At 38.5% G+C, this 23,247-nt stretch overlaps 2 protein-coding genes across 17 annotated transcripts in view; one reads left to right on the top strand and one right to left on the bottom strand.

The window, feature by feature from the left end:
- Window positions 1-715: 715 nt before the first annotated feature.
- scel (sciellin) lies at window positions 716-7,900 on the bottom strand. Of its 3 annotated transcripts, none has more exons than XM_026377463.1 (25): window positions 7,788-7,900; window positions 6,499-6,521; window positions 6,262-6,328; window positions 6,016-6,078; window positions 5,824-5,895; window positions 5,699-5,731; window positions 5,582-5,620; window positions 5,464-5,499; window positions 5,340-5,378; window positions 5,196-5,255; window positions 4,596-4,664; window positions 4,277-4,348; window positions 4,119-4,187; window positions 3,974-4,030; window positions 3,359-3,421; window positions 3,192-3,245; window positions 3,043-3,084; window positions 2,893-2,958; window positions 2,756-2,809; window positions 2,329-2,367; window positions 2,156-2,218; window positions 1,984-2,058; window positions 1,586-1,694; window positions 1,232-1,334; window positions 716-1,105 (listed from the first exon to the last, which is right to left on the bottom strand). In XM_026377463.1, the coding sequence occupies exons 2-25, from the start codon at window positions 6,506-6,508 to the stop codon at window positions 1,089-1,091; spliced, it is 1,371 nt and encodes a 456-aa protein (XP_026233248.1). In that variant the 5' UTR covers window positions 6,509-6,521; window positions 7,788-7,900; the 3' UTR covers window positions 716-1,088. The 3 variants fall into 3 exon arrangements, with proteins under 3 accessions (XP_026233248.1, XP_026233249.1, XP_026233250.1); XM_026377464.1 differs by having other exon boundaries at window positions 2,756-2,806; XM_026377465.1 differs by having other exon boundaries at window positions 5,582-5,617.
- A 3,016-nt stretch (window positions 7,901-10,916) lies between these two features.
- Window positions 10,917-23,247, top strand: part of mycbp2 (MYC binding protein 2) — a 53,324-nt gene continuing 40,993 nt past the window's right edge. For all 14 annotated transcript variants that reach the window (XM_026376143.1, XM_026376150.1, XM_026376139.1 and 11 more), the window contains exons 1-7: window positions 10,917-11,603; window positions 14,024-14,099; window positions 19,328-19,543; window positions 21,104-21,257; window positions 21,640-21,836; window positions 22,784-23,026; window positions 23,162-23,233. In XM_026376143.1, the coding sequence (XP_026231928.1) occupies window positions 11,332-11,603; window positions 14,024-14,099; window positions 19,328-19,543; window positions 21,104-21,257; window positions 21,640-21,836; window positions 22,784-23,026; window positions 23,162-23,233 (1,230 nt within the window). In that variant the 5' untranslated portion in view covers window positions 10,917-11,331. The remainder of the gene's footprint in view (window positions 11,604-14,023; window positions 14,100-19,327; window positions 19,544-21,103; window positions 21,258-21,639; window positions 21,837-22,783; window positions 23,027-23,161; window positions 23,234-23,247) is intronic.

Raw genomic sequence — 23,247 nt, 5'->3', positions numbered from 1 at the left:
TTCAACAGTAATGACTACATATAAGATTTATAATACAACATGTAATGAACAAATAAATGATGAGGAGTAAATAGAGTAATTAAAATTAACTCCACCAATTGCAACAGTTAAGTGACGCTTACTTAATGCATCCATAATTATAATCCAATTAAATATTTTAGTGAGTCATTTAAAATACTTAATTGTGTACTTTTAGTTTTTTATTTCAAGTATATATTTACTGATCATTCTTTTGTACTTTTACTTAATTCACATTTTGAATGCAGATTTTTTTACTTGTGATAGTATTTCTGTATTGCTACTTTTACTCATAGAAATATGTAAATACTTCTTCCACCACATCCTTTTTTATACATACAGTTGTTGTAGTTTTCATGTCATCATCATTTACTAATGTTTTATAGATTATATAGTTATTAATTAGTTTAGTTATTTATTAAGTCATTAAAAGATGTTCTTTGGGTTGCCATGTTGTAGAAAATCCTCCTTTTTCACAACACATCGGCACCAAAATCTATTGTAAACTGCTTCTTCATGACCAAAAAGGGAAAATTTCAAGAAAATCTGTAACAAGGCTATCATAGGAATGATGCAGTAAAACAAAAAAGGCTATTTAAAAATATTGATAAGAATAAAATAACAAAGTAATGATTAATTATAGATGTAGGCTTCCATACACCAAAAGACCTGAAAAAATCTGGACTCGTTTTTCAGATAAAGATACATCAGCTGACTTTATTGCACACAGGAAAAGCCCCCGGCCCTAAATATGTCTGCAATATCTCATTTTAAACACGTGGCAAACATTCCCCTTTAAGGCAACAGGCTCAAGACAGTATCAGAAATGCTCATGAATGAATAAGAGAGTAGATAAAGACACAGAAATATCATCATGTCAGCAACACAGTCGCAATTAGCTGCGAAAATGTGCATAATCCCAAAAAAGATATATTTATAATGTAACCCTCATTTGCCAAAACACCCAGATCTGCTCGCTTGTCAAAACTAAAGTACGGGAGATTCAGTGTCACACAAAACAGTGAATACAGTGATTCTTTATGTCTGTATTCACACGTATCCAGGAGAAATCAGCGTCTCCATTTATCTGTGGAAAAAAACAGACAACACGGGAAATTTTATATAGTTTAACAAATTAAACAAAAACAGCTAAAAGCTTATTAAGTGAACTTAACGATGTACATGTCTTTTTATTTATTTATTTATTTTTTACCTCTGGTGACCTCGAAGCAGTTCTCGCAGTGCACCATGCGTTTGTAGATCCACATGCTGTCCCCAGCTTTCAGATGACCCAGAGTGCTGTTACACACCTCGCACTGTCAGAACACAAATAAACACTCACATGAGGAGAGAGATGCCTGCTGGGCAATCAGCTGCACAATCCTGATAACAGAATGTAAGCACAGTGAACTGTGTTCTATCTATGTATTTAAGTACAATCACTACAGCGAATTCATGTACTTTTTACTACACTACATTTATCTGATGGCTATTTTCATTGTATTTGGTGTTGCAGCATATAAATGAACATCTTAATGATATAATAGAATAAAAGTAATGTGCTCACTTTGAAGCAGGTAGCATGACAGTTGATCTTCATATCACCCAGGACTATCTTGGCGTCACCGGTGAAGGGCTTACGGCAGGAGGTGCACAGGTCTTTTTCAAGCACAGTCCTGTGTGGGATAAGTTGATTTAAGTGTTTCATCCTAATCAGTGATTCCCTGAATTGGCAGCTTGGGCACCACAAGTTCACATTTTTGTCTTTTGTGGCCGCCCGATGGATTGCCATGATATGTGATTCAAATATTCATACACCAAGTATTCATTAAACAAGTGTGGAATAATTTTCTGGTTACAGTCCAGTTACAGTTCAGTTTTCTACAGCCTCATAAAGCCACTAGGCTGCTAACTTCTAATGTTGCTTTTTAGTCAAATTTAATGTTTTCCACTGTGTTTTCTTACCTCTCAGGAGCTGCATACACACTCTTGATGGATGACTTAGAGTAGATTGGATCTGACAGAATATCATCTGACCTGCTGCAAGATTTACAGTTGTCAGTTTCTACAATTGACGAGTCGTGCTTCATGTTTGTACATTAACATAAGACCAAACATAGTTAAGATGATCTAATACCTGCTGCTCCTGTACAGTGATGACGTGTAAGCAGTGGGGCTGGAGATGCTGGTGTATTCATAGCTACACAAAGGTAACAAGGACCACAGGTGTGAATATTGAATTGAATATTTCTAACATTCTGTGTAGGTGGGAATGAAAAGAAAAATCACTATGTAAGCTCTGTTTCCTACCTGGAGTCTGGTCTGGTGTAAGAGTAGGTTTTATCAGAGCTGTGGGTACCAACAGAGTAGATTAGGAATAACAGAGAACATGACACCACAATTTCATCTGTTTATATAGTCAGAGACACTCCTGCAAGAGGTGTGTGTCTATGATTATATTCAATGGCAGACGTTTAATTGAGTTTTCATTTACTCTCGGGAAAATATATTAGAAAGATTAACCTGGCCTTTAATATTTTCTGTTAGCTATCAAAAGAATGGAAAGTCTGTTTATTACATAGTGTTCGTTGCTGTACATACAACATATAATCCAAGCGTGTACTCAAATTACATTTATGGGGAGATTTGACAGTTATATTTAATACTCTAGACAATAGACAATCATACTATTGTTCAAAGTGAACACAGAGACTTTGCCTAATGTCATTTCACTCACCCTCTGCTGCTGCTCTCAACTGTGACGATCTCTCTCTTTGTGACGCTTGAGCTGCTGAGACAGTGATAAAGTGTTGTTTCACTGACAGGGTAATTATATGGTTTGTTTGTTAAAGAAGTTCAAATGAGACATCTCACCTGACGGGAGAAGACACACTAGACGTAGTTACTCTAGGCAGGTAGGTGTCATACGGGTCATGAGACCTGCAAATAAAATGATGAATACATAGTGATTAGGGTGTAATCTTTATATTTTGAGAATATTTGACTGACAAAAGTTCATTGTACGTTGAGGAAGTCCTTGTTGTGGTTGTAGTTTTAACACCGTCCCTGAAAGAAAAAAAATAAATAAATAAATGAATAATTTATCTGATGGTGTGATATTTAACATCACAGTTCATGTAATGTAAGCAGTAAGGTGTCCTGCAGTAACTCACCCATCAATGCTGCTCTTCACTGTCACAGTCTTAGTACTGGAGACAGAGGTTTGACTGGAATGAAAAAGCATTTTGCTTGTTAAATATCTTATAATGTAACACTTTAAGTCCTCTCATTTAGTATTTTGCTGTGCAGACATTGTGTGGTGTCTGAGTTCAAATATTACCTTCTTGTGAAATCATCTTTCATGGAAGTGGGAAGGAGTGTGTCATAGAGTTCGTCCTCCACACTACAGAAAAATAAATTCATCAAAGGGTAAATCAACAGTAAATCTGCTGTTAGTGTAGTGAGTTTTGGCAGTCTAACTTTAATATAAAATTACTGGTGGTATAATATAATTTGAAGTGATTATTCTATTTATCCATTGTAATCCTGGCTCTGCGAGACAGTACACTCACACACCAGTCACACACCTACAGGCCATCTGGACCATTAATAAGCCTACGTGTCTCTAGCAGTGAATGCAAAAATTAATTGCATAATGCCTCAGCAGCATATAAGATATTCTGGAAAAGTGCCTTATTTTTGTCATCAAATCCAAGGAAACAAACCAAAATAGGAGAAGTCATGTCTTTCACTGGCAGTACATTTAAACCAAAATACATTTACATGGCGACGTGGTGACTATTGTGAGCAGCGGTGCTCTGTTCATGGCAGCAGGATGTTGAATGAGGGACTGACTCAAATGAAATAAAGAGACACATCAGCCAGTGCATTGGTGTGTCTCACTAATAAATGTGATGTATGCAACCTTCAGCATACCTACGACAGGGAAACTCACTTAGTGTCGTTGCTGCTTTTCACTATCACGGTCTCAGTTTTGGAGATGCCTGTTTTGCTGTGAAAATAGAAAATAGGTTTTGTTACATTAAGTAATTCCTGTTTGTCTTGTGTAATAATCAATCAAATTAATTTCTTACACTCACCTGTCCACAGGTGAGAAATCACTCCTGATAGATGTTGGGGTGAGTGTGTCATAAAGTTTATCTTCCAGACTGCAAATATATTAAAGACAGTTTAAACTGAAGGCTGTGTATGGATTTAAATTCTACTGCTTTTAATGAACCAAAGGTCAACGTCTTACTCTTTGCTGCTTGTAACAGTCGTCTCAGTCACTTTGGTTGTTCTGGTAGGTGAGTAGCTTGAGTATTGTGCTCTATATGAAATGATATCACAGATAATCAGCCTCTCATTCAGACACAGATCAAACCAGCTTTATATCGGTACAGTCTCAGTGTTCTCGTGTTGTATCAGAACATTGCGCTCTAGCACAATCACGTCGCCGTAGCTGGTAAACTAATTTCTTTCTGAACAAATAACTGAACAAAATTTTAAAAACAGGATTTTACTTTTGTATTAAAGTATTTTTGCTACCACTGATTAGTAAAGCATCATATTTTTACCCTTTGCTTGAAGACTTCACTCGTTCAGCGAATATGTCAGTCTTGGTGGGAGTTTTACTCACAGGAGAACTGGAACAAACAAACAAACAAACAAAGACAAAGGCATGCTAATGTTACTCTGTAAAATATAATTAGTTAGCCATAATTTTAAAAAAAGCATGCAAGTTGTCTTTCAACAAACTAATTAAAGAGGAGTGGGAACTGCTTTCACTCACATTTCCTTTAGTCATGGTTTTGTAACCATGCCCCTCTACAGTCATGAAGAGAACAGCAGTCTTAGCTGTGCAACTAAATTAGGTCACTAGAGTGCTTGCAAGTCTTTCCAGCAGACTAGACACAGTTTAGTTCATCGCTGCCTCCCACTGGTGCACTAATGTCATCATTCGTAACATCATTCTTACTGCTGCTACTCGATTGATACGTACGTTTGTTCCTTCCCCCTGCTATTACCTCTAACCTGATAGTAAACTAAGCAGTAAAAAGTAAATGAAAGCCGAATAAGGTCAACTGACTTATGTAAGTTAGGACATCTTTCAGGATTTACAGTGTACTGACAGTAAGTAATGAGATGGTACATATTAATGCTGCAGTATTTTCTACCTCACAGTTTCGGTGGTAGTGATGGTGGTGCCGTTCTTGGTGACTGTAGAGGTTTTGGTGCTGAAGGAAGACGAGTAAAAAATAGTTACAAACAAGACAAAATTGTTTTCTGTAATGTGTAAAATATTCATACTTATGTTGAACCTTGATTTTTGTTCCTCCGTGGAAATTGTTTTGGATGTGCTGTAGTGACATAAACAAAATTAAATTATATTCATTGTTTCTCTGTTGATTTTTGCATTTCAGTGTGTGGCATGGCATTACATACGTAATGGGAGAATCTGACTTCACGGTTGAGTAGGTGCTGCAACAAAGGGACAGAAACATTATTTCATAAACATATTACTAGATATTGCACTTTCAGTGGTGTTATTATGAAAACATACTATTTTGTGGATGTAGTCTTGCTGGGTGGAAGTGAGCTGCTGATAGAAGAAAAAGTGTGGTTAAAATTACAGAAATTAACAGATAAAGAAAGTATATTATATCACTATTGCACAAACCTGCTCTTGAACTCGTCCTGACTTCCACCGAATCTGCAATGACAATTCAAAACAAATGATTTATTAATATAATGTGCATATAAAAATATCCAGCGTGTGCAGAAAACTGCTTATAGAAATAATACCTCTTGGAGAGAGCCTGCACGGATGTTGATGTGGTTATTGTTTTAGTGGTTTGTACGTCATCACCCTCTGGACTGTGAGCAAAACACAAAATCAACACTTTAAAGTAAATAATGAATGACATGAATTGTTTTTTTACATTGCAACCAGACAACACAGGAAATGTTTGGGAAAAAGTTGAAGGATTATTTTACCTCACTATAGTTTCATTGGATTTGTACCGGTTTAGAACGGTTCTGCCAAAGTTTGGATCGTCGCTGAAAGGAGGAAAAATATAATAACACGCTATTAATTCACTGATGCCAGAAATACAAAGATGACTCAGCACCTTGATTAGCACAAAGAATGTAGTAGCAAGTATTTTATTTCTGTTTTTATTTCACACCCAACATTTCCTAGGTACGTGTGTGTTTTCTGTATTTATGGTTTATTTAACTTACTCGACAGGTTCATCCTCATAATCAGCTTTTTTGATCCAGCTGTTGTCTTTCAGGAGAGATGTCTTAGCTGCAAACACAAGACCAGCTTTTATTTTTTGTAGTTACTCTTTACTTTCTATTTTTAAGAACAAAAGTTAAAATAAATAAAATGTGTAAATGTGGGGGGTAAAATAACAAAGAAACAATAATATGATGTGTTTGGTATGTGGCTGTTACTTTATACTGCCCAGTACTTACACTTGCTCATTTTGTAACTTCACCTGTAAGGAGCAAAGAACAAGAAGAGAATACATCACTTCTGGTTGGTTTTGTGAATGTGTCATGTGCTGGATTTGTCACTGAGCATGAAGTTGCATGAATTGAAGTTCTGCTTAACCCCAAACTAAACTGGTTTGTCTTGATCTGAACCCACATGAAGACACACCCGTCCTCCATAACAACCCTTCTCCAAACGTACTGTACCATTGTCAGCAAGGCAGAGGGGCATAGAGGTAGCATGGCATCAACTATTGATGATAAACATGGTGCCCTTACATTTCCAGTCCCATACAGTACAAACACTTTCACATCAGAAACCTCTGTATATAGCCATGTGGGAAGTCTTGACAATGCTGCTGTCAGACACCTTGTATCAGTGTTTAGTGCGAGGTGTGCCTCTATTATTTTAGCTTATGTGAAGAGTTTCTTGGTGACATGTTCATTTAACAAACTTAAAGAACTGAAACAGAACTTGGTCTGAACTATTGAGTTTGCTTAATTCTAATAAACTAACACTTTTAAAGTGTCTATCTGCACATCTGTGTGTCCTGAGAGGGGGATCCACTTCTCCGTTTATGTTCCTGATGTTTCTTCCATTTTTGCTGTGTTGAAGTGTTTTTAAAGATTTTTTGGACCGGCTTTTCCTGATTTCTTTGTGTAAAGATGCGCAGTGGTGCTGTTGTACAGACCCTTGGGGCCAATTTGTGAATTTGACAAAAATAAAACTCGTGATTTTTCGCTTTGTTCTGAGCTCAAATATTGTTCAGTGCAATTGTCCAGCTTTTAAGACAGAATGATGCTGTTCATCTCTTTAGGTAATACTTTAAAATGCAAATATTTAATATTGGTCATGTGCCTAAGGTACAAATTTCGAGGTTTATGTTGATGATTGTCAGCAGCAACAAGCTCAGACAAGAATTTCTAGAGTGTACATGTTTGTTATGCCCCTGCCTTTAATCAGTATTTCAGTAACACATGCATTTATACACTCAAAGTCGCAAAAAAGTACATTCTGTAATGGAGCCACTATAGCTGTAGCTATACTGTTTCACAATCCTCATACACCATATATTTGTTTAAATATTGTCACTCTGCATTAGTTAAATACGTGGTCTCATAGACCTCTCAGTAACACATACAAAACCCTCTACAAAGCTCATTTCTATGTCTGTGTTATTTCCTTCAGTATATCAGCCTGCGTTATACTGTGTATCTAATATAGATGAATACTAGATATTTATGAAGGATTCAGAAAGAGAGGTACATACCTTCGCTGAAAGCTCTGTGAATCTCTGGACAGACAGAATAATCGCTCGCTGTGGTTCAGCACGAAACACCTGTCAAACTCACTGCAGTTTGGAAACACACCCTAAACCAATCTGCCTGTTTTAACCTGGAGGGAGGGGATTCTTCAGCCACCCAAAGGAGTGGCTTCACAGAACAATCAAGGAATACTCTCATGCTCGCCCTTTCACTCTACATTTTTCCCTTTTCTGTCATCACCATTCATGCCTTTATAATTACTATTCTGTATGCATGTAAGCTGAAAAAAAAATGACATTGGGTGGAGTGCTGAAGGACCTGCAAATCAACATAGGTGTCAAGGAAGCAGAACAGCAAAGTGGGATTTGGATTTGTGTTTCTCTAGCTTAACTACCTTAAATCATACCCCACTTTAGTGATATATCACTGACTATCTCATCTGGTTAACAGTGGACCTTGACACGTGTGCTAATGAAAGCACTGATAATTTCAACTTGACCGTCTTTCTTGGTTTAAAGCATTTCCTGAGGTCTTACACTGTGACAATGTGGTCAAAGAAAAAACACTGTCTACTGTTGCCTGTGTACGTCTCACCACATTCTTGAACAATAAAACTTTTTCTGAATGACATTCAATAAAATAGTATATAGTGGGGGAAGAAGTACTCAAAACTTTACTAAAAGTTCTGCATCCAAAATGTTACTTCTGCAATTTCTTATTTTAATTTCAGAGGCGAATATTGCATTTTTATGTTAGTTAATAGTAATTACTTTTCAGATTCAGATGAATAACTGATAATATGGTAAGTATTTTAAGTGAATCATTAGAGTAAATATAACGTTACTTCCTATTGTAGCATAAATCCAGCATCAATACTGATTACGATCAGTCTATCTGAAGTACCATCCAAAAAAATTTAAACATGGTTGTCAAAAATGCTTTGTGAAAGTTATAGGAGATAAGAGATCAGGTAACGAACAGGCATGTATTGAACTATGACTGTCACTGTCCTTGCCTGGAACTTTTATTATTGGGAGTGGCGTGTTTTGGACAATCAAAGGCATGCAACACACATAGCGAACTGGGGTGTGACAACACGACAGTGATAGGTGAACCCCTCCCTAGTTACAGTGACAACATGAGAGGAATGCAGACAACTCTGCAGTGTATGAAGTATTAGGCTAAGTGTTTTTTTAATGAAAGTTGCTTCTGTATGAATGAGCATCAACATATATGACATTTTAAATGAAACACTTTATGCTCAACCACTTAACTTAAATGATCCAGCAACATGTTCACTAAGTTTAAAGTAACAAAATAATCCAAACAAGCCCTCAAATATTGTATTGTAAAATTGATCATTGTTATCTACAACAATCCCCTGCCATCATCCTTGAATGAATTCCTTTAACAGCACACTGGGTGGTGCTAGAGTGATATCGGTAGAAATGACAATACTGGTTGTGCAACTGGATTTAAATGAATAAATATAGTAAGTTCCCGAAGGCTATACGTGTCCTGATGAGTTTATTGTTAGTCGAAGGCGCAGTAATTAGTGGAACCTGTTCTACTATGATGACTGAAAGCATTAACAGTCTGTGTAAGCCATGACACAAACAAAAAGGCACAGAGCATTGGAAATAATGTGCATTTCAGGAAGACATGTTGACACAATAAATCAGTCCCTCTAATAATCATGAACTAAAAATAACAATATAAAGACAACTACTGATGTTAACACATTTTGATATCAGTCCAACTACTATTTTTACTTGTAGTTTCTGAAGGTGTGTTTGGCAGCTGTATTTCCTCTCTGCCAGTTCAGTTTGTGTTTGTTGACTGACCAGTGGCATCGTGTTGGACCCTTCCTTCCCATCCTCCCTCTATTCAGACAGAGTCAAGACAACCAACGGTTAAATGTAGCTACAGCTTTAGGTAACACTATGAATTTCTCTTTTTAAAACCTTGTACCTAGTACTAGAAAATGGAGAGCTGCTGAATATGAGCAAGTTTGTAAACCAGCAAAGTCATGGTTCTATTACAATAGGCTTTAACTGTACACTGAATATACATATACTGAATCCATAATAGCACAATCACTCAGAGTAAAGCCTGAGTTGTCATCACTGATACATACAGGTAGCCTGATACTCTGCACAATAATTGCCGAATGCTTCCTGGGTTGCTATGAGGAGAAACTGTAGACCAACCCTTCTCTTGTCATTGGGCTATTGCAATGCCCTGCAGCCAATAAAGCCTCACTAGGATCTCTCTAAATCTCTCTCTCTCTCTCTCTAAATAAATGTAAGTGTGCATCCACATGCACACACATTGATATCACCTTGACATATTTCAGTTTGACACTAGAGAGATCCAGTGTCATTCATTACCAGTGTACATAATATACTATGTACATTTCTGTCAAATGTAGACTGTCTGCACCTGTTTTGTGTCCGCATTTGCAGTGCATTTAGGCCTTTACTGACAATTTATTCTACAGACACCCCCTGCAGTATTTGTCTAGTGTGACAAGTATTAGCAATAATTGCTATATTCATAACTGGTATGTTGCATTACTGCACTTCATGATTACTATGCAATTTGCTGTGCATTCGTCATCTTGGTAAGTGCGAGCTGCATCATCTATAGTCATGAAAAGATGTAGGTAGATGGAGCTATTGAGGCCTCGGTGCAGTGATCACTAGTGAGATGTAAACACAGCCCATTATTCCAAGCTGCTTTTAAATTGATTGCAAATTACAGTGGCTGTGAACTACAAAATCAAAGCTTCCCCAACATAGCCCAACATTGTTTTTAAAGATAACACCAGGGCTTACTGCTCTCCTGGGTGAAAACAAAACATTTGATCCCTCTCAGAGTATTTCTGTGCCAATTTTGGATCAAACTGGGAGGGACCCTGGACCTCTGCAATTAAAATATTCAGATTCTAACTGTGCAAAAACAGCCTCTGTGCCGCTATTTGTGCAATCTTACATCCCCAGACATGTATTTGAAAATTAAAAATACATTTGAATAGTACACAGGAAGGTATTTTTTCAAATGAAGACATGATAGCATCGCTCGGCTTGGTCTTATGAAAATATCCCGGCATGCTAGCGACGCAAGACTCAGCCAGGGAGGGGAGGGATGATGGAGCTAAGATGGCAGACCAACTGAGGGTGCTGCCTCTCCGGGGTCAAGAGATAGAGGAACGAGTAAAACCGAAACACGACCAGGCGGCGTTTGGAAATGAAAGCTACTGTTTCTGCCATTCTGCGAGAAGATTAGTAATGGCTTGAGAAGATTTATTTTCTGGAGGCAACCACCGTGTGGCTGGATCGGAAGACCGAAGCTGCACCAGCACAGAGGCTACAGTTTGCGCTTATAACAACTGGGGACCTTGGAGGATAATTGTGTTATTTCTGCAGCTTGGAGCGGACGACTGGTGTGAAGTGCGGGGGATTTAATGACAGCTGGATTGCTTCTGATGGCTAGATATTGTCTAGCTGTGATATCGTTTGTGTGATATATGCATTGTTCTCCAAAACGATGATGTGTGCTGCTGCGGCAGCGGCCGCCGGTGGAGGGATTCTGCCCTCCTCATCGCCGTCGATGGGGCTGGGTGTCAGGGTCATTTCTGGAGCAGGAGCCGATCTCTCCACCATTGGTTCGGGGATGGGTTCTTGTCCAGCACCCGGAGCCCAGTCGGACTGTCGGACTCGGTACCAGCTTTTACTCTCAGGGCGAGCATTGGCGGAAAGATACAGACGGATCTATACCACCGCTATCAATGATAAAGAGCAGGGGATAAATCAAGGAAGGTGAGTGGTTAAAGTGAAAATTAGAAAAATCTAAGACGCGGGTGTCATTTGTGGGGCTAACTAAGCTAACAACCGCAAGCTAACATTAACCCTTGCTCAGCGGTAATGTTACGTCAGTTAACACCAGCTACGCCTAAGTTTATTGTTAGCTAGTTATGGTTCATGAGCTGCTGCTACTTTAATCCTTCAAGACAGTGCTTAAACTACAAACATTATGCTACAGACTCTGTAATTTGGGTGCACCAACTAATGTGGATCAGCGTTCTGTGTAGCATTTTGGCGTTGACTTCCCTAGCTTATCCGTGTCAGCTAAGCTAACATGACGTTAACGTTAGTTCACCATAGCTCGGGGGGGGGGTTGTGCTCTGTAAGCCCTGGATATTGTAGCTCACCTAATCATTGCCCCTGCAATAAAATATCCCCAACTCGGACCGTATCGATTCGAAAAAATGGACAATCGGCTTAACTTTATCTCCAAAACAAGCTAGCTGGCTACCTGTCATGACAGCAGTTGGTCAATTTGTTTGGGCTACCTAGCTGCCACCCAGCTAGCTAAACGTAAACAAACGTGTTGCTTTAGCAGCACTTTAATTTTGGTTAAACAATTTAAACACTCACTACTAAGGTTGTCAGCATAGTTTACATTATACAGTCATCTAATATGGTTTAATATTTAGTTTGTGAGTCTATTTAGGCCTAACGGCGTCACTGTTTCGAAAGCTAGCTACCCAACATTGAGTAGCATCAGCCCTTTCCCACATTATAATACCACATATTTACTATGTGATTTCGATTTACTAACTAGATATTTATATCTCAGTGAATGTGAAGCTCGTCACCACATATGCACTGAGACACACGACAAACGCGGTGTATTGCTGTCAGACATGTTTGGACCAGGACGTGCTGGGAGGTGATTGAACTCATTTGCTTTTCTGGCATAAGCGGGTGATACAGTTACGTCATTGTAGTCGGTCAGGTTGGAGACTGAGTAGCTGGATCTTTGCAGCATCCTCCCTCAGCATCTCTGTTGTTATTCCCATTACAATGGGCAGTCAGTCCTTATGCAAAAGTTGGGGCATTTACTGGACGGATTTGGCTTAGTTTTTATGAGAGAAGAAGGAAAAACAAACCATACCAAAAACAAAACAAAAAGCATTTCTTCAAATGGTATTTTTTTCATTTAATGAACTAAAAATATTGAGAAAATAAACAGTGATTGGCATGTCCATTCTTTTGAGTACTCTACTGAGTTAATTAATCCTCCCTCATTTGCTAATACAACTGTTAAGCATGGGAGAAGAAATATTATGCTTTAGGCCTCTGTGGCTGTTGGTGGCACAAGAAATATTGCATGGAGAGATTCCACTAACTATTAGCAAATTGCCAATTCAAGTGTCATGCAGACAGCCAAGAAACTAAAACTAAAAACACGACAACACGACAATAAACCAAAAACAGACCTCAAAATCTGCTTGGAATCATTGCACTGAGTTTGAGAAATAAAAAGTAACAGTGCACTAATATTTGAAAGGCTCAATTTCAAAAGAAAGACTATTAGTTCTTCACCATATCTTTTTACATATGCACTAATCTATTTACCATTTCATCTGAACATCTTCTTTTATTTGATAATGCAATGTATCATTGCAGATGTAGAGCTGTAGTGACTTGTTGATATTGATATTCAAAAGCTAAATATAATACTTTTTTTTATGTTGATGATCAGACAAAACAATAAAGTTGAAAAAGGCATTCTTGGCTCATAGACAAAATGAAAAATTAGTTGGAAAAATAGATGATTCAGTAAGCTTAATTTGGCTTGTCACTTTATGCTTAAGGGGTTGAACAATTTAAATCAGATTTTTATGATGACAGGAAGGGGAGACTTAAGTTACATTGCTTTATAATAATGATCACACATAGGATATCTTTCTGTTTTTAGTAGCAGTTCTATTTGTGGTGCCCAGCACTTGTCATTGGCAGCCTGCTGTGTAAGCCATAAAAAACCTATGAAAAACAGATTTCATAGAGAGTTCAAAGCATCAGGATGGAACAGTTTGCAAAAAAACAAACTTGGCTTGTTGTGGAGCGTTGTCAACATGTTTAAAGCTGAATGTAGTGACAGCTGTGTAGCAGTGAAGTAGAGTACACCACACACCAAAGTACATGTACTTTGGTTGCTGAGTAAGATGAAGACTAAGCAAATGAATTAGAAATGAATTATTTCTGACTGGTACGAAGAAGAATGTGTTGGCCACGTTGGCTACTTTGCCTCCCGTTCTCCCCACATCATCATGTTTGATAAAGCTTTTGCTTAGATAAAATGAAGTGTTTTACTGTTATGCTATGTGTTGCCTAACCGTTGCCTAAGCATGCAGTAAATTTTCCAATACTGATCAATCGCTGTGTACTTTCAGGGGAAAGAAGGCTTTGAGTAAGAAGAAACTGAAGAGGCGACAGAAGGTCAAATCAAAAGTCAAATCAAGAACAAAGGTAAGAGTAATGCTACAGCTGCTGTGTTTATGTTTGGATATTATTATCAGATTTGTTTAAAGGGGTTGTAAGGTGAGAGCTACACTGTATTAGCTTTTGCAGTATTTATATCATGCTAAATAATACTGGAAACTAGTCAGATTACTAAGAGTAATATTGTGGTTCTGATTTATTTATTTGCTGCTCTCTTCATGTGCAGCAGTCTACAGGGGGAGTTGTGTCTTTCCTCATAAGCTCACCTATCATTGTCCTGGTGACATTTTAATTTGTGTTTGAATGGAGTGACACTCACAAACACACTAGCCAGTGATGACTGCTGCCTGGTAGGCAGCCTAGCTAATCCACTGGAGTTATGCTTTTAAAATGTAAATTTATTTCATTGCAGCTTTGCAAAATCACGTTCTGTTAAATAGGAGTATTGATTTGAAAATGATTAATTGTTAAGCCCTACCCTTTTTAAATACACAATTCATCATCATTACAATGTTAAAAGACAAATATGTTCAATATGTATTAGTATAGTGTATCAGTATTACTTTAATCATTTCATAAACATGAATAAGTATCTACATGCAATTTCTTTACCCTGAAAAGATGACAAAAGTGCAGCCTAAGGCATACACAACTAATTCCTTACAGCTGGGTTGTCTCTATACTGAATGAATTTACCAGATTGAGATACGATTAAAGACAAGATTAGATTCTCTGTAATCTTGAAGGTGTTTGGCAGAGTCATTATTTCCATTGGTGAAGTTGGTCAGATGCCAGGATGCCCATCCACACATGAGGCTGATGAGGTGGATTGGCACAATGTGAGACACATGGGAGTGGCTGAGGCTTGTGCACGATGGCCTGTTGCCGAGCGACCTAATGTGTTCCACATCTCCACGGCAACAGTTGCTTGCCTCCATCTCCTTCACTCAAAGATGGATTCTAGTCTGTATCACAGGATGTTGTTGTGTTTTTGCCTCTGCTGCAGACTTTGTATGGACAGACAAAGGTTAACTTGTTGGTCCCCATGTTAGATCAACAATAGTCAGATTATATTGACTCATCTCCATGCTGTTTTTCTCAGGGAGTAAGCGAATAGCCTGCTCTGTGGTTGTTCTGTAATAATGTTAGTCACTAAGGTTTAACTTTATTACACTGTTTTCTTTTTCCAGCAGCTTGCAGGCAGATGCAAGAGATTAATGTGATGGTTGCAGAGATGGACAGGCTCTATTACAGATGGGTCTATTTGTTTGTAATTTTCTACCTATTCCAGTCAGGCTATGCAGTGTAGAGTGGCGAGTGGGCCATTTAAGTTCTCTTCAGGTTGACTTGTTCACCGAGTTGCTGTTCCTGAACATTATATGTTATTCTATTTTAAAGACTGAGATTTGAGTGGTAGGCAAGGCTGGCAGGCAGGCAGGCAGGCAGGCAGGCATGAAAAAACATGGGTAGTTACGCGGACAGTCATGCTGTATTTGTATGTGCTGTTCTCACTCTTGCTCCGTCACACCTCTCGCTAAAGCGTAGTCAGACAAGTGTGTGGTTTCAGAGGGCCCTCTTCTCCCTCTTTGTCTGCTTTAGTGTGAAAGTGGAGTCTGAACAAAAGACAGAGCATAAACACTCATCATCCTAATCAAGTGGGTGATATAATGTCTTGTGCACAGGCAGGTGTGTGGTTTGTCTCTCGTAAAACTATAATTATAATAACAATGTCATGGTACCAAATGATACACTGAATAGAATAATGTCCGGAATCTGTATAGTATCCTTACAATCTACATAGTATATAAAATCTGTGCCATTATTGTTATTTTTCCAATCTAATTACAAGGCATTCATTAAATTGCTTGGCAGATATTAAGTACCTAGGAGTACTTTTCTAAATGAATCATTAATGCTTCTGTCAGCATGACTGTAAAACCTCTCTTTGAACTCGGGCGGGCATTCCACTCTTACCCCTCTTACCCCACTCCACACGCGCCTAGCCCACAGCAATTGCTGTTACTGTGAATGTTGTGCTTTTATTTAATGTTATTTGAACTTTAGCAGTGAGTGTGTATGTGTCTTTGCTGTATAGTGTTAAAATGGTAAAGTGACATCTGCAAAAGAATAACAAAATTCATTTTTAGCTGGCACGATTACTGTGGTGCTTTATTTATTGCACTATATAAATGTCACACTATTTCCTTCATTTAAACTAATTATTGCCATTACCTTGCTCATACAGAATAGGTGCCTATTAAAGTTATCTTTAGACTGTATTGAATTATTTAGGCTCCTAACCTGAAGTGCACCAAAAGCTGTGTCTGGATAAATAAGAATTGGAGATGACAAAGAACAGGGCATTACACAAGCACAAGTTACAGAGCTAAGCATTCATTTCTCAGATATTCTCAATATGCAGCAATGGTTGGAAACCCAGAGGAACATTTACAGCAATGACGCTTCCTGTTGTTGTGACACTGTTCCACAAGAATTATTATTCTTACTACTGAAGATTCCTTACCTATATTCAAGCCTAATAAAAATTACGTTGTTAGCCAGAGGCTACATATTATACAGCCATCTGGATTTTTTTTAAATGATGCAGTGTTTTTATTTTTCTGAGAAATGGATGCTTAACTATGACACTGCAACACTACGAATAGGCGCAAACTAGGCAAGAGGGCGACATGTCTGCAGTAGCAGCAATAGAGAATAGAGGTCAAATGATGACAGACTCTGCACAGAGAGTGGTTATTAGATGTCTGTAGATGGAGTTTAATCCTCTTCTATTAAATTGCGTATTTTTTCATTTAAATTTGTGATGAAACCTACAAGTCACTGTGCTTTTGGAGATGCTACGTTTCTGTTGTTTTCTTGTTTTACATAAAGACAGGAAGTTAAAATGTGTTTGTGACCAGGGGCTTCATGTCAGCCTCTGCCAAAGCTTTTAGTGGGCCATTAAAGTCATCAGTGAACTACAGACAGAAGCACAGAGAAACCATCAGATAAGCAGCATGCTTGGTTTAGATGTTGATGTTGAGGAGAAAACAACAAACTAGCAGCAGGTCATTACATTTTACATACTTGGCTACAAGTACATTATGACATAGTTTGAAGGTGTCAGTTTTAATGACAAGTTTCAGATTATTTAGTTATTATAGCAATTCCACATTTCAAACTTAAGTGTTCTTTCAAAGGTTGCGCTTATTGAAAATGTTGTTCTGCGCTTTCCACAAATACTGCTGGACCAGCAAAGCAGGAGAGCAGCAGACATTGCTGTTAGATGGGAGGGGAGCTAATACCCTCCCCTCTGCTTTAAGCTGAAAATGAATGACCTCTCTCCCCAAATAGATGACATCACCCCCTGTGACTGTGATGCCAAAAGCACAACACTGAAAGAGAGGCACTGTTAATCAATACGATTCTCTAGAGGTTACCTCAGGACTGTAGTTAAAAAGGCTGTGCTTGATGGACTGGAGGAACCTCATTAATTTATTTATCAAGTTTCTCTATGAAGTGTAGTTTCTGTAATCATAATAATTATTTGGATGGAAGTGTTTAAGCTTCGTTGTAATGATTTTATTGTACATTTTCTATGTTGGGATATTCATCTGTTTATACCTGGGAGGGCTGACTCAATACCACATGACCATGAATTGGAACTTGCAGAAATTCCTGGCACCCCTTCACCTACTGTCAATGTGCATGGATAAGGAAAAACAAACTTTGAAGATAACATCTCCAACAACACTTGCAGATCATGAAACAACTTTATTATTAGACCAGCATGTCTAATAATAAAATAGTTTGATGGTCTGCAAGTGTTACTTGAGATTCAATCTAAACACTCCCTAGACCAGTATGTACAAAAGTGAGTGTCTTTAGGAGTCATCCCAACTCTAAATAAGAAGATTTCACAATAATCCTACAATTGTGTCATTGACTAGACGTGATTGCGTTGACAAAACAGATTGTATAAAGATTGTATTCATCACGTTTTGCCCTAATCACCTACTAGGGTTTTTTTCCAAGTCAGATGGCATTCAGCATCTGCCTAAAATACCTTAGGTGTATATTTGGGGCTCTGTGCCTCTGAGGACTTCTCAGATGTGACGTTGCTTGTAAAGCCAGATGAGAATGACACCACATTTGTGGTGAGTAGGAACATGCTTTAGTCAGTGATTCACTATGATCAGTGAAAGTACACTTAAGCTGACTACAGACATGCACTGAAACCCTGAATCTATCTAGACATAGAGCTGTATATGACAACACAAAGCAGTTGGGCTGGACATTAAATTAACTTCTCCCTGCCGGTTCCGTAGTTCAAAGTCATTGTAATGTTTGATTGAGGCCATGTGTGAAAAGAGCAGGTTATTCTATGTAGAATTATCATGGAGCGAGTCGTCATTAAAAGGATGCTACTTCAATGTGCTGGAAACAAAACACTGCAGTGGCCTCCTGCCCACTCCACCCAGGTGTCAGCCATTAACTACCCAACAGAGTATTTCCAGTATGTGAAAACCTATCTGACATGGACAGTATCCTGTTGTGCAGTACATGTGTGCAACAGCAACTTTAGGCCCTTCTCCGGATATTGTCCAAAGTTCAGATGAGATAATGACTTAAATTTTACTTGCAAACTGTTATAAGACATAAACCATAATTAATAAAGTACCCACCAGTCTATGTGACATCAAGTTTACAGTTATTATCAATGCTTCAGTGGTAACCTGACCTGAAAGCAGAACTGAATAGCTTTCATCAGTGTGTCTCTGTCAGTTTTTGTTCTGTTCTTTTTTTAAAAGAATATTTTGGTCATATAGCCTTTATTAAAAAGCTTGACAGTTGAAAGGAAGAGTGAAACATGGAGGGAGAGAGAGAGAGAGGGTGACATGCAAAAACTTGGAGCTGTTTTTTTTTACATAGCCCACATACAAACCATTAGGCTACCATAAAGATTAGTCTTTTTTTTTTATTGTGGGAGCGCCAAACACAATAAAAAGATTAATGCTCAAGGAAAGGTGTGCTTTTTCATCAACTGAGGCAGTTAAACTACAAGTGGAAATGCATTCTTGGCCTGTCTTCTATAAGTCCTTATGCTCAGATTTACCCATAAAGAATTGACTGGGCCGTTTATAAATGGCTGTGTGGTGTACTAAGTAGCTCATGGATGTACTAAATGATATCTTTGTGGTTACCAACACAAGGTTTGCTGACCTTTCTGACCACCTTTACTCTTTTTTCCTCAGGCTGAGAGTCTAGATGGAGCTCTCTGTGTGCCGGACATCAAGCTGCACAGCAACCCATCTGCATTCAATGTCTACTGCAATGTGCGACACTGTGTGTTGGACTGGCAGCAGAGAGAGGCCTCTCTGGTGCTGGCTTCCAGGAGCTCGGTCCAGAGCGGCGACTCAGACAGTGAGGAGGAGGAAGAGTACCGCGAGCCAGCCGTGAAACTGCCAAAGGTATGAGCATGGAGTAGTGCTGGCTGCTGGCTGGGGTGGTTAAGGATGCACTGATGCTTTATCTCACAGGGTTTATGCATGGGAATCCTCTTTATTGTTTAGATAATTGGATTCACTTTACCAAAGGTCTGAACCCCCATCATGTGAGAACTACAGCCTCTTCTGCTCTGTTTGTCTAAATCTGTCTTGCAAGTTTGTCTTTTAGGAATAGCTAACAATTAGATCCTTATTTGTCTTTTTAAATTCAATAATATATTGTACAACTTTTGTAGTATACCATTAGCTTTCCACAATAGGAAGATTTAAGGTACTGTAATGTTGTCTGGGGACTTTAAAAGACTATGATCCACAACAAAGAATCACAGTCATACCTTAGCTTGTGATCCAAGGGAAGTGGCAGGGACACCATAAATAATCCTCAAGGGTGCTGCATACACTTAAGGATTAGGCTACAGAGATGCCTTCAAATTACAGTCTGCTTTGCTTTATCCTGCAGTCTGTTTTGCTGATTTAAAACGCTTAACATAACAGGACAAAGCTCTCTACAGTGTGACAGCACAGTTAACAGTTGAACACTTATGCACCCAGCTGGCAGTTGATTCGGTCCGCCTAGCTTATTAAACTATTACAGTCTAGTACAAAGAGGTCTTTCTTGTATTTAGCCTAGCCTTACTGATACAAATGGGGTGGAAAAAAATAATAAACATCTGTGAGTATACAGTTCAACAGCCATTAAAAAAAAAATCATCTTCCAACATGATCACACAGTTGAATCAACACCTCACTAAAATGTTTTAAGATTGGACCAAGCATTATTACCTTCAAGAAAGGAAGTTTATATGCTAGACAGTTGTCTTAAGGCCACATTTTAGTTTTAGCTAGGTACAAAGCATAGCATACCATAGCATACCATAGCATTATGTTTATTTGTCAGTTATACTCTTTTAATCTACTTGAATGAAAGATGTACAAGACCTGTAGCTCGTCTGTTCATCTGCTGTTTCTCTGATTAAAGCTTTTCCAGTTGCAATGATCTCATCTCTGTTTATTATTTCGATTGTACTTGTTAAGCTTACTTACACTCTGATACCAAGCTTATTGTTAGAAAACAAGTTCTCAGAGACGGGAATAAACATATACAGGAAAGACATAATTTAATATCATATGTATAATTGAGAAATATGCCATCTTGAGAGAGAGAGAAGAAGGGAATGGTTGAAGTGGTTCTATCATTATAGTGCTTGAAATGTTAATAAAGGATGTACGGTGCACATATTGTGCATCCATGGATAAATATATCTTGTTTTACTGTAGAGTGATTAGGCCATGCCGTCAAAGTAAAACATCCATACAAACCTCCTTCTTAAATTATCTTTAATTAAATCAATGCAACTGACAAGGGTTAAGATTTGACATTGTATTTTTTGTGAAATTTTAAGGTCAGTATGTTTCAGCATGAAGTGGTATCAGGAGTTGATGTAGCTAGACTTGGGGTGTGGTATGGCAACAAAAATTCATATATACATACATTTATAGAAACGTTTTTTTGTTTGTCTGCAGATTATTGGCATTGGCCTGTGTGGGGTATTTGAGCTGATAAAGGAGACTCGGTTCTCTCACCCCTCCTTGTGCCTGCGTAGCCTGCAGGCCTTGTTGGACATGCTGCAGGGACAACAGCCTGAGGGCTTTCAGACTGAGCCTCCTGATGTGCTAGGTAAGGCTGAAAATATGCACACATAGGAGTTTATTAGGTGTGTTTGCACAATCTACTGCAATTCAATGCAACAACTCTTCAATAGTTCTTGTGCAGTTATAGTGACCCTCTGAGACATAAGCTGAGGTAGCTTAATGTTGAATTTGAGGTAATGTAGATATGATCTTGTACCTGTCTGCATTATTTACATTTAGTCGTTTGGCAGACACTTTTATCCAAAGCAACCTACAGTAGGGTACAAAATACAAAGGCTTGCCTAAGTAACTCTACTGGAGGTAGACCACAGCTGGGATTCCGGCATGAAAGGCGGTGATCTTACCAGTACACTATCCGGCTGCAGATTGAAATGTCTAACCTCTCCATCATTCCTATGCTCTCTCAGAATCACTTTTCCAGTTGCTGTTGGAGACCACAGTCAGGAGCACAGGACCCAATGACCCAACAGGACAGGCTATCACTGCCCTGTCTTGTGCCTGCCTCTTCAGCCTGGTGGTGGCCTGGGGAGACACTGGCAAAATCCTGCAGGCTGTCTCTGCTATCCTCACCAACAATGGCAGCCATGCCTGCCAAACCATACAGGTATTTCACCAGTTTGAATAAGCTAGACTACATTTGGAAAAGTGACTATTTGTTGTCTTCATTGTCTTCACAAGCTTTAATGACACTGATCTTACAGACTAAATCAGATTTGTTATGAATCTTAAACCACTACTGGTTAAAAGTTGGGCTATCCATTGAAGTTTTTCTTCCAGATTAGTGTGGACAAAGTAATGTCTGGTTCCTCCACGCATTTCCTTTGAGCAAGAGACTCAGGGCAGTGTCTGGACAGCACAAATTGAGTTTTGGCAAAAATCAAGTCATTGTGATTCTCCTGATCATGTTACCCTCCCACTCATTCTGATTCTCCTGATTATGTTACCCCTCCTACATTCTTCCGTCAATTAGCTGTGTTTTTGTTAGCTTCTATCTTTAGTTTATCCTCTGCATGTTTTATTTCTTCTAGTTTGTATTGCTTCTTGTTTATGTCAAACATAAGCACTAACTACTTAATTATTATTTATTTATTTTTGTTGGTAAGCGTTGTGCCCTTAACTAAGTTTCACCTTTACCTTTACACAGGTCAAATTCCTATACCTTACACATTTTATCCCCCATAGACATAGACTTGTGTTGTTTTCCTGCCTCCTCATCTTTAAAGCATTAACTGGACTGTGAGTCATCACAATGGCAGGCAGGCTGGAGGGAAGTGAGAGCTTACGTGCTGTACGAGTCTGTGTGTTTGTATTTGTTTGCATGATTGTGAATGGTGAGATCACCGGCGTGTGATATAGTTGCCATAGTAATAATGCGAATTTGTGTGAAAATGCATTTAGGCAGAGTGAGAACACAACAAATACACAGGTAACAGAAGCCACAGTGACTAATGAAACAATTTTATTCATTCAGTAACAGAGACACTATGTCACATTAGAAGTCTACATTTTTTGCAGTGGTTTAATATTCTTTGTCCTCCTACATCTCACCAGGTGCCGACCATACTAAACGCACTACAGAGGAGTGTACAGGCTGTCCTGGTGGGAAAGATTCAAATTCAGGATTGGTTTGGAAATGGCATCAAACGTGCAGCCCTGATGAACAAATGGGTCCTGAAAGAGGTGTCCATTGATGAAGATGAACGTTGTCTCCTGCAGACTGATGGTTCCTTCCTGTACTTGCTCTGCAAGGATGGACTGTATAAAGTAGGCTCTGGATACAGTGGCACTGTCAGGGTATGTTACACTCACAGCAGCATGTCGTCAATGTCAACTTATAACCACATATATCCACATTTTATGATTTAGAATGTATAGATAGATAATCTGGTAGGATAAATTAAACATTGACATGTATTCAATGACCCACAGGGCCATGTATACAACTCCACATCTCGAATTAGAAATCGAAAGGAGAAGAGATCATGGCTGGGCTTTGCTCAGGTAAGTAGTCAACA

The sequence above is a fragment of the Anabas testudineus genome, chromosome 21 (assembly GCF_900324465.2).
Source record: "Anabas testudineus chromosome 21, fAnaTes1.2, whole genome shotgun sequence".
Lineage (NCBI taxonomy): Eukaryota > Metazoa > Chordata > Actinopteri > Anabantiformes > Anabantidae > Anabas > Anabas testudineus.
The sequence above is the reverse complement of the archived record's forward strand: the minus strand, read 5'-3'. Positions and strand labels throughout refer to the sequence as shown.